The sequence below is a fragment of the Ammospiza caudacuta genome, chromosome 1 (assembly GCF_027887145.1).
Source record: "Ammospiza caudacuta isolate bAmmCau1 chromosome 1, bAmmCau1.pri, whole genome shotgun sequence".
Lineage (NCBI taxonomy): Eukaryota > Metazoa > Chordata > Aves > Passeriformes > Passerellidae > Ammospiza > Ammospiza caudacuta.
This window is the reverse complement of record NC_080593.1, coordinates 80,588,251-80,600,311: the sequence shown is the minus strand read 5'-3', so window position 1 is coordinate 80,600,311 and position 12,061 is coordinate 80,588,251. Positions and strand designations below refer to the sequence as shown.

The 12,061-nt window shown below is 39.1% G+C and overlaps 1 protein-coding gene across 1 annotated transcript in view; it reads right to left on the bottom strand.

The window, feature by feature from the left end:
- Positions 1-265: 265 nt before the first annotated feature.
- The window catches only part of ANKH (ANKH inorganic pyrophosphate transport regulator), a 98,939-nt gene continuing 87,143 nt past the window's right edge, over positions 266-12,061 (bottom strand). The window contains exons 9-12 of the mRNA XM_058800817.1: positions 5,097-5,226; positions 4,336-4,459; positions 3,654-3,753; positions 266-1,379 (exon numbers count right to left, since the gene is read on the bottom strand). Of these exons, the coding sequence (XP_058656800.1) occupies positions 1,263-1,379; positions 3,654-3,753; positions 4,336-4,459; positions 5,097-5,226 (471 nt within the window). The 3' untranslated portion in view covers positions 266-1,262. The remainder of the gene's footprint in view (positions 1,380-3,653; positions 3,754-4,335; positions 4,460-5,096; positions 5,227-12,061) is intronic.

Here is a 12,061-nt window from a genome sequence, read left to right as displayed (position 1 = left end):
CATAGGTAAATACATTACAGCAAAACATACATTGGTGTGTGTGTGCGTGCATGTGTATAGTAGCATATATACACATGCACACACACGTGAGTATGTGTACATCTCTGTATAAAAAATTTCATGGAACTATGTCTAGTAATGTTATCTAGCATGGTATCCTGCATACGTTATCTGATTTTACTCTTTTTTAATATAGAGGCACCAGAAATAATTATAGAGAACAAATCAACCTTTAAAAATTAAAGTTAGGTCAGTGGACAAGAACTTTGGTAAAGCTCGTCAATATTTATTTTTGTTTTATTCAAATACAGTCAAAGTCTATCAGTTGCCATCACCCTCTTCACAAGAGGAAAGTGCATGTTTTTTTCCAAAAGAAAATTATATGTAAGGTGGGACTTAATGATTCAAGAAAATTCTGAATTAAATGTTAATATTTTTCAAAAGATTACTATCTTTCCGATGGAATGAAAGCTAAATAGAGTTCTTGTCCTGTGTGTATTTTATTTATCAAATGCATATATATATATATAAAAATATATATATATGTATGTCTCTGTTCATGTACCTGTGTGTGTATATACACATCCACACACTTTCAACCTGAGAGAGGAACCTGTTTTTCTCCACTTTTTATGGGGAGACTCCCACGTTCCTCCCTGTCTTGTACCCTGTGCAGTATAAGCTCTAGTGATGAGGCCAAACAAAAAGATATAGTTCACCACAGTATATTAGTTTATGTAGCAAAGTCATTTTCAAGCAAGTAAAATAAAGCTCTGTATTCCAAACTTCTTTTCCATTTCTGATCAAGAAAAGGAAGGAGAAGGGGAGAGGGGAGGGAGTGGGGTTATGGCAGTAGCATTGAGCCAGTGGCACGTGGCGGTGCGAGCGTGCGAGCGCAGGTCCGCACACACACAGGCGCACAGGAGCAGGGCTTTGGTTGACAAATGCAGATTGTCCAGAGAAGGTGGATGCATAAGTAAGGAAGACTCTACAGTGATGCAATTGTATCTTTTACGCGTGCATGGAGTGAGAAAAAAAATTCAGTTGGAAAAAAAAAAAAAAGAAAAAGAAGCAAAGACCTCTTTTTAGGTCCCTCATCAGTGAGAGCATACTCAGTATGCTAGAGAATTTATCTGAAACCTTTTAAATCAAGGCCTCTTTATTACAAAAATAAAAACGAACAAACAAAAAAGTATGAGAGACGACAAGATGCTGAAGCGTCACTCCAATCGTCCCTGCAGAGAACAATTGCATCCCATTTCTTATTCATTCTCTTCTCTCATTTCTACGATGTCTGTCATTTCCTCCGTGTGAGGCATGTCAGTCATTGCAGAGTCTTCACCTTCTGCAGCTGTCTCATTCTCATTCCTCTTCTTTTTCTAGATTGAAACAAGCATCCAGAAACCTATCAGTAAGTTGTGCATGAACACACTCCCATCAGCTTTGGACACTGAGGTGGGAGAAGTGAGGTGAGAATATGGTTTGTTAGAGTATGTTATTAAAAACTAGAATATTTGTGTCATATTTGTGGCTTGCCACTAACGACTTGGCTTAACTTAGAAGATTTCTGTAGCCTTTCTGGGGCTCAGTTTTCTCCTTTCTAACATAAATGCAATCAGGCCTTTCTTATGCTAAGCGACATCCAAAACAGGCTTCAGCAAGACTGGAGGGAAGAGAGCATCTGGAATCTTTTGCATCACAGACTTCTTATTTAAAAAAAGGAAGGAAAACAAAATGTGAGGGAAGAAAAGCTTCTCTCAGGAGGGAGGCGAGGTGGCAACCTAATTTCTCAAATGTCAAACTTCAGGAATTTTACAAGATGTGAGCATTCTGGCTTTTCTTAGCGTTGCTGATCCACTGTGATCTCTTGCCTCAGCAAAGCAAAGTAATATTAGAATATTTTTGGCCAGAAGGAGCAGGAGGTCATTCAAGAGTCCTATGATTCATCCAGGATGTCCTGGATTAGTAAAGCTAAGAAGAGTTCAGGCCCCTAAAAAACAAGTTGAAGCATCTGTTCCTTATTACCCATTTCTCAGCAGGCTGACTAGTTTTACTGAAAACAATTGTACCGCTGACAAAATATTCCCACAGGTATTATTAATTCAGCTGAGATGGGTGTATTAGAGTTCCAAAATTTCAGAGGTGTCTACATAACATTTGATCTGCAGCTCTCCAACTGCAGGTCAGAGTAACCTGGTGTAATAGAGCTACTGGTTGGCTCTGCCACTGTGACACTGAATAAGAATAAATTAGGCTGGCACAATTATTACTCCTACTACCTGCACTCACCACTGAGAAAAATGAAGCGCAATGTCCCTGGCCAGAAAGACTCTGTGAGCTACTATGGTAACAAACTAGCAACAAGGATGTTGTGAAAACAAAGGTCAAGACAAGCCATTTCAGTGTCCTAAAGTTTTACTCTTTGGTTCTCAAGGCAAACATGATAAATTACGACAGACATTATGATTCTTCTGCTGTCTTATGAACCTTGTACACTTTGAACTCGTGCCATGGCCTGCACTGTAAACACATATCAAAACTGATTTTAGGTGGTTCCAATTTAAGGCTTTTAGGTATTCCATCTTCTGTAGTTTGGTTTTTTGTTTTAAAATAGAAGTGGTAGGTATTTCCACTTGGCACTTTCTAAGCAGTCTAATGAAAAAAAAAAGTCACTGCATAGATTATATTTTCTGTTTCCATCCACAGAGTCCTCCTGTACTACAGAATGACATACACACCTTGCTGGTTCTGCTTGGAGCTGGACCTAGAGCCCTACATGGTGCCTTGAACACATAACTGAAAGGGAACAACATGCAGGTACTGCAATGTACCCAGACACCCAGCCAGTATTTACCCTGTGTTTGACCTAATTTAGTAGAATCTTCTTCAAAATCCATATTTCACTGCTACGCCACACATGCAGGATTGTAGTGCTTAAAGTATGTAAAAAAGCACCTGTTTAATTATTTATAAGCTCTAATTGTCAACTGCTGCAGGAGTATGTTTTGTTTTAAGCCACTCCTCTGGACAGCAAAAAACCATAAGCATCTGTGCTTCTTGTTGACTTTCAGCAGAGCTGGTTTTATAAAGAAATAAAAGTGTATATACAGAGATATATGTACTACATAGTGTATACCCACAGATGTAAATGTATACACTATGTAGCACTACGTAACACATTCCATGGGAAAGAACTTGGAACTCCTTGGAACTTTAAGGCTTCTTCCAATCCAAACAATTTTGTGATTCTATGATTCTGTATACATATAGATACACATATTGTAAGCTTGGATGAGTAGTTCCTATGCCTACATAAAGATGCTGAGTTGTACTGCAGCAGCAAATATACAGCACAAAACTGCTGGTGGTAAGGACAGGATATCCATGATACACATGTTTTGAGGAGCAAGAGGCTCTCTGACTGCAGACCAGCATGTCCCATGGCCTAGATGCCCATTAACAGCTGGAGGGCACCTTTTGGTTTTATTTCAACCCAAAGACTTTCCCAGCTGCACACTTCTGAGACTTGACAGGGAAGCAAACCAAAGTGAGGATTCTGGGGAGTTTCATTGCTAAAGTGTAACTTAATCTGAACTAAAACCCACTCTATTCACCACCTGCTTTCATCAGATGCCACAGAGACGAATTCTTACCTGTTTCCTATAGACGTAACAGGCTGCTATTGCAACCATGGTGGATTCTCCTACAAAACCAGCAAGAAGGGATCCTACTCCAAGAGTGGCTCCATGAACTCTGTTGGAGGCATAGAAAGAAAGCAGTCGTTGTGTGAGAGTGCATGATTCATAATTACATTTTCACTGGCATATATAACCACTCTGATGATAGAAATATTTTCGTCAGACACAATACACTGCCTAAGAGAATAACTGGTATTTTAAAGGACTCGTTTGTTTTTAATGGCTACACTGTTTAGTAAAAGAAGCACACTGAATCAAATTATGGACTAAGAATTTAAAGTCTTGTACAGAGTGCTGTAGAATAGATTATTAAGCTTATAAACAAGATATTGTTCCATTAGCTTTCTTAACAGTGAGTTTAATAACATGGAAATAAATTCCCCTTAGGATACGTTTTTGCCTCTTTGACATTTGTGTATTTTTTCCAAAGGGACATCACAATTGTGCCTGTCTAGAGCAGTCATGCTTGTACATTTGTAAATGTTTCTTTTCCAGATAGTGACACTCTTTAGGCCTTGTATCATGGTTAGTATTTGGAGAAAATGTTCCCAGCTATGCAAATTCAGCTATCAAGTGTCAGGGAAGAGGAATGAAGAGGAAAGCAAATCCTGGGGTTCTGTGAGGAATAATGATTTACCCTAAGTAAGGCAGCACAATGAGACTGGTGATGAGGACGATAATCCGCAGCACTGAGCTGGGTGCCAACACAAATGTCTTCTTCAGAGTCATCAGCCAACCAGTCAAGTGTGCTCTGACAGTCACTGTTCATAAACAGGGGAGAAAAAGAAGCAAGAATAGTAAAAAAATAAAGTCAGTAATTTCATATGCAGCTTTTCCATGCAGAGAGCACTGTTCAGAAATAACCACTGCAAAACTTACTGCTGGTAACTTTGCACCCTACTGGAAAGCAAATAGATCTTATGTTCAAATTGCCCTAATATACTGATTTGGGAAAATGAAGAAAAAAAAATCTGTTATGGACAGCACTTGTTCCTAAAAGCTGTTCTCTTTTAGAGAACAATTTATTGGTCGGTCCATTCTGTTTTCTTCATTAAAAAACCCCAAACTATCCCCTTCCTTAAAGAGAAGTTCTACCAAGGAAAAACTTCCATCTGGCTCCTGTGTGGCACATGGTGTAACAGGTACAAAAAGGGTATCTACATGTACTTATTATTGTATTTGTAGTTTACCTTTATTATGAAACTGTCTTGTCACATAAGCAGAAAAGACTAAAAGATGTTGCATTTAATTACAGAGATAGAAATCTGAAATAATTTCATTATTGTTGTCCACCTTGTCTTGCTCTTTGATAGAAGTATTAACTTTTATTATATAATGCTTATGCTCTGAAGGAGCCAGCAAGGTTACAGAACTTTTATTTTCTTTATATTTTTTTACCTGGAAGTGGAAAAAAGGAGAAGATGCGCAAAGGAACGACACACAGCTCTGCAAAAGCGAAGTCTACTCCAATTATGTCAACTAAAATCTTCTCTGACACGTTTGGCGTCCAAAACATCACAAAACAGAGCTAGAAAGAACAAAATTAAAAAATCTTTATATTTCAGAAGGGAAGCACAAGGAAAGGTAGGCCCTCCTGGACTAAAATATTTGTTTACTTATGAGTAGATAACTCTACTAATGGTAAATATACATAGTATAGATTTATATGTAGCTTGCATTTGAATACATGTGTGTACATAAGAGAGATACCTTAACTTCAGAAGCAATTCCTACTCTTAATTTTCCTCACATGCCAAGTGTGATGCATAGAGAAAGAATTTTTATGGTTTCTGCAAGTGGTTGTACTTGAATGGTCTATTGTTATTCAAACAGTAAACTCGCAGATTTTTACAGCATTTGATCTGGTTAAAACACTTGTACTCCTAAACAGATTATCAAATTTTTCAGTAACTAAAGATTTGAAGTCCTCCAAGATCCAGACATCTGACCTGAATCTAAGACTAGGGGTTTAAATTTGCTGCTGGAAAGAGTACTGTTGGTATGCAGTAAGTCTGCAGCAAGGCAAAGGTGTTCAGCACAGTCCTGCAGACATGGTGCTCTCAGGCTACAAATCCACTAAGTCTTGTTATTTTCATTAAAGAGTGTGCTGTTTACTCCATACAGGAAAGGGAGATTTCCATGAAAAACCCATGGCAATTGGTACAGTGGTAGTACATGCTGTTTAATTTTTTGGCCAGTCCTGAGGTTTCCATCTGAGCTGAAGGGGGTGTGGGCAGCTGCAGGTTTGGCTTCTGCTCAAGACACTCACTGAAGAACAGTCCTAACAGTCCTTACAGGACTTTCCCTATAAGAAAGCATATCTTCAGGTATAACTACTCTGTAATTTAATTTGATTTTGTGATATAAAAAATTACTTCTTATTGTTACAATATTCTTATGACAATTATTCTTGTTATTCTTATATCGTTATTTATTGTAAAGTGAATATTATGGAAGTAAGCTGACTGAATGGTGCAAAACTGGGGACCTTAAATGCTCTGGCATTTAACCTGACTCCTCTTGTCAGGTTACAAATCTGTGTATCCTGTAAAATATGCACATTGGCTGTACAATAGAGTCTGTAAGACTCTATAACCACTCTGTGTACAATTTAGCCTACCACCTAGGATCATAGCAGCTAGGTCTTTTCTTTTTATCCAGTTGTCACATCCCTACATGTTCAGATGACTTTTCAAACTAGTCTCTGAAGTCCTACCACCTCTTAGACAGCTGGGATATCATTCTCATTCTTTGATAGGGTGTCAGAAGTTGTTCTTTCTGCTTAGCCTCCAAGCACCCAGACTGCAGGAGCTTCCCAAGGCCTGTCACTGAATGGCCTGTGGGAGGTCCTGTGTTCTGACCCTCTGTGTGGTGAACAAAACATTTCACATTCCTGCATAAAGGTCCATCTTCAGTTTTATTCTCCACTTCTTAGGGTAGGAACTACTATTTTTTTTGTTACAATTGCATGTTTTACTTGACTAATTTGATACTGTCTTGCAGTGTATCTCCATCACCTCTACACAGAACAGTAAGTGGAGGAAGGCAAGAGCAGAAGACAAAAGAACTGAGCACTTCTTGTGCCAATCTACTTGTACAGGGTATGACTGAAGCAGAGGGGACATCTAGAGCAGAGGGGGTTGTATGGTTGAGAATTCAGTTATTAAAAAGTAACTGTACAACAACAGAGTGAATTCTTTCATTGCTGGAGACACCCTTAGGCAGACTGCAGTCACTTGCACTCATTGCAAATCACCCACAAAGCAGTCATACAGGTAATATTTTGTCAAATCTTTCTTCAAAGCCCAGGAAATAAAGTAAGATATAAAGATGCCCACTCTTCATTTATAATTTGCTCTTTTCATGAAAGCAAGGACCTTTACACTGTTTTCACTGCACAATGCCATTTAGTGCCCTAATGAGCAATATAGTTGCTGCTGCTGCCAGATTCCACACGTGTATGCTAACAGCAGTGCCTGCCCACTGCCAGCAAAAGGCAAACAGAGCAGTCTTTCCCTCTGCAACAGCCACTGAAAAGTGTTGAATATGGTTAGAGAGGCAAGCAAATGAGTGACCAAAGGTACTGTACTCAATTCTGCTCTCTCAAGGTTTCCTTCTGGCCCTAACAGAAACAGAGTCAATCTCCACCCCGCTCCCACCAGAGTAAGGTCAGGTTGCCAGTCGGGGAGAACGACTCACACCCAGGTGGTGAGTGGTCACTCCCCCTCAGCTGTTGCAAACTACAGCCTTCCCCCCCCCTGACCAGCAGAGAGCTGTGCTGGTAAATGGCTGCAAAGAGCACTTACACAGCAGCTGGTGGGTAAAGACTGCTAAGATCAAGAATAAGCAGTTTGAGGAGGTGAGGCATGGCAGCAGAAGGACCTTCTATTTTTGTCTCAGCATGCTTCTGTCCTTTTGGTTGCAGTACTGATAACTAGTTTCATTTTGCTAAGAGAGCCCTCTCTATCATCTTATGGGATGATATTCTCAATGCCCAGAGGGAACAAAGCATCAGGAAAATAAATTATTGCTTTGCATCATTTGAGCCCTCTGCAATTCAAATCCTAGAGTGCTTGTGACTTTACTGTTTCAAAGACAAAATGTAGTGGAAAAAACCCAGGCTCTACTTCAGGCAAAGAATAACACTAAACATGCAAAGCAGGAAGGTATTTCAGTTGCTAATTTTGTTACAGATGCCATGTTCTGAAAATAGGATGAAGTCAGCTTTTTTGTGATTCTGGTCCTTAGGATGATTGCTGTTATCTCAGTGAAAGGTGATGCCTGACAGAAGACTGGAGAAGATGGTAACAGTAGTCCAGGAAAATCTGGCACAGACAATTAGAGATTGGCTCTACTGGAATACACAGTGCCAACTTCCTGTGACTCAGATCAGGAAAGACTTTAGGAAGCAGATTTACCAAGAGGTAAATTATTACTACTGTTACTAATTATTATTACTGTTTCCTATGTTTCTCCTAAGTTAACCCTGTTTTTACCCCCACTTGCATTTCTATGCACGTCTGCAAGGTTAAATATAGAATAAATGGCTTGGTTAGGGTTACAGCTATGCCTTCATTTAATCTAATCAAGAGATGAAGACTAAACAGTGAAAGCTTCTGCAGAGGCAAGCAATGTGCATACAGAGTGGCACTGCAGCTTCAGGCTGCAATTGTATTTTGCTGTTGAGTGTTGTACCTGGCAACTCTGCTGAGGCCAAAGCATTTCAGTGTTTTGGGAATAAGGATTTTTCTTGTAGAATTCTAGCAACAGAGCTTATTTGATTTTCTGATGCCTTATGGTATGAGTGCAGCATGATATTAATAAAGGATAGTTTTGTTAAAGACTTTGATTATTTAACTGGAATGTCAACTGACCAGTGATGAGTGTTTTAAAAATACAGGAAGAAACAAAGGTGTAAATAGCAGAGTGGAATGCTACAGAGAATAAGCAGTTCTGCATAAAGACTGTTGTATGTATTATCAATTACAGTATCAAGAACAGTTACCTAACCATTTCTAAAGATGTTTTAGTAATTTCAATTGATCTGAAGGGTTTTGGGTTTTGGTATTTTGCCCTCAATTGTTCTACATTAGTAAAATTTGAAAAACTTTACTAAATGTGTCAACAACTCACAGCACCATAAGGAAACTAGTGCAGCTGTACTAGCTCACATCAAAGCTCCAGCTAGATTAGTACTATCTCCCTGCTAAAGGTCACTGGGAGATGCCGAGGGGAAGGGCACAAAAAGCAGGGCAAGTGTAGTGGAAGAGATCCCTTTCCCAGGCTGCATGGGAGTTATGGCTTCAGGAGCTCAGTAATCCTGGTGCACCTTCAGCCCATGCAGGTTTTATGCTCTGTTATCTAATATTAGTGACTTTTTTTTTCAATACAGTTGTGCATTAAAGTAGAAAATGCTCTCACTTGTGGCTTAGACACCCTCCTCAAAGAGGTGTGCCTATTTTTATGTGGAACCTGGCTATCTTCAGCTAACAAATTCCATGTCTAAACATATTCAAAAGTCAAAATTAAAAACTGCTGCTGCCACCAAGCCTAAGAGAATGCAACAAATCTTTTTTTCCAATAGGGAAAGTACAGAACTGCTAGTGTTCAGTTCAATTTCTCTTTATTCTCTTAAGTACAATTATAGCATTTGACTTTCACAAATGATTGTGATGAAAGATTGTTCATGAGATTTTGTTTCAAAGGCTGCATGTGTGAGTCTGAATGCTTCTAGTTCTTGAAAAATAACAGTCTTTTCATAGACCTTGCATCTCCTGGAAGCTATTTCCATTTATTCTAGTTGCTGACAGGGATTACTAAACCTCAGAGACCCACTACATAATGCATTATAATACATTATGCTAACAAAGGCTATTGTCATGTGTATAGCAAACTGCAGGGTGCCAGACTGATTTGCTTTTCAGCACTTGGAGAAAACTGCCTATTTTTTGAGATGTTCATTGATAAATATAAAGCACAAAATAGTATCCCAGTGAGCTATGAACAACAGTACAACTTTTCTAGTCTTTGTGCAGTCTTCAGTAAGAAGAAACACTGGCAGATGACAGAGACATGGTATGGTTCTATGTTCCTCAGAAAGAAATTAAGGAATCCAAAATGGATGTTTTTAAAAATAGGTTACACATATGCCAACCTGGAATGAGTCTGGAATAACAGGTTTTATTGTGGAAGATGGTTAACCTGGTAAAGGTTATTCTGTGATGAAATGCAGTCCCTGTTTTTCTCCTGCAAAAAAAATCTCAGCATATGTTTTATATCATTTGTTGAACCTGATATATTTGCAGAAGTATGGCTGTCCAAGTCAAGTGTTTTATCCTAAAGATATTGTTGTATGTGTGTATTGAGGATTGCAGCTTAATTTAACCCATGCCTTGTTCATTTCCTATTACCATTTATGCTACATGGTGCCCAGTGAGGGCAGAGGAAACCCACTTTGAAAATTATTGCACATCTCAGCTTTGAATTGCACCTAGGATCTTTGGGATAGTATCAGCTAAGTTTAGAGCTTTTACTTTTATGGAGGAACATAAATCACATGATTTAGCCTTTTGAACTGTGCAATAAACAAATCAAAAAGTAGCCTGAGTCTTATGTGGTTGGATCTCCTGATTTGCCAAATGTCTCCATGGCCTCTCTCTTTCTGACATAAACAGAACTTCCATAATTCTCTCTCCTTTCAGAGCTTGTATCACACAAGATGAGCTGATTTCACAGATACATTTTTGAAGTCAAGATAATATCTTGTTCTAACTAGTGTCCATGTCAAATGCTGGATTTCTCTTCTCTGTTCAATAATCTATTTTGTAAGATGTTGGGAAAAAAAAGTTGTTTAAATAGTCAGTGCTAAATAGCGTTTTTACGGCTATTTCAAATCCATACCTTCATCAACCTTAAAAATTTAGTTCTCTAAGTGACTACATAGTACTGGAGCTTTTCACTCAAAATCTTACTCTAGCATCTTATTGTCAAAAGAAAAAGATGCACTTCTGTATTTTTATGAAGTAAAAAATAAGTAAAGACAGTTTGTAACTATTAACTGCTTACTAGTATGGAAGCAACAGTAAAGTTAATAGTTACCCCCCTTTTCAGATTCCCCTGGAGCTGTGCTTCCGTGTTGAATAGAGGTGTGGCACAGAATACAAAGTCCTAATACCTCCTGAAGCTACCATGCACCTCTCAGGTAGCTGAAAAATACAGAAGGAATTCAACATGGCTCTTATGAAGGAAGACTATGCAGCTACTCATTGATTTAAACACAGAAAAATAAAACACAGAGCTTTTGTGTTTTATTGTGGGCCAAGAAATCATAAAGTCTAGGTTTTATCACAAAGGCATGATTGCCTGTTGACAGGAAATTGTATCCAATTTACCATGAAAATAATAAAGTAAAAACCTTGTTGTCTCTAAAGACTTAAGTTCTTAAGTTTTTTTTTTTTTTTTTCAGTTTGGTTGGTAGCTGTTTTCGTTTTTTGAAGCACAGTTCTATAAAGAATCATAAGATTCTTTGCAATCTGGGGAGGAATTACTGGGTTTCACACAACACCTGAGGCCAGCATCACTGCCTGGCTACAGAAGCTTGCTGCAGACCATAACCTGGTCCTTGCCAGAGTGAGCCTGCAGACTCGTGCTATCTTTGCTGTATTTCCTGTCAGACAGCAGCCTTTGCAGAGACACACCTGCAGGTACACAGAGAACAACCTGAATTCATCATCCCAAATTGTTGGAGACTCTGAGGCGTTAAGTCATGGACCACAGGATATTCTGAGCTGTAAGGGACCCACAAAGATTATCAAGTCCAACTGGCCCACACAGGGATTTATCCCACAACCTTAATGTTATCAGCAGCATGCTCTAACCAACAGAGCAAATCTCAGGGCCAAGGCTGCTGTAGTCTGATGCTCTGTTGAGACACATTATGATGTGTGTTCATGGGCCACGTAACTCAGAAATGGTCAGAAATTGGGTCCTTGTGTGGGAAATGTGAAGTTTTGAGGAACAGACTGTCCAAAGCCCAGGGAATTTGTTCTGACTTCACTGCTCTGCACAAAGGCTGGACCTGATGAACTCCTGAGGCCTTTCCAACCTGAAAAATTGTGGGGTCCCATGAAACAAAAAGCCCTGGATCTGTGAGCAGTAAAAACGTCAGACCGCAGTCACATCTGAAACTGATTTATGATAATGACTTGAATCACAAGGACATTCTCTGACAATGATGATCCCTCAGGCACATGCAAGTCAGTATAGATTTCTGTGCACTGTGTTCTGTGCAGGGGGTGTAAAGCTGCAATCAGCCTTCATAAAATTTGTCAAGTGGCAGAGGAACCAGAGCCTGCTTGTGGGAA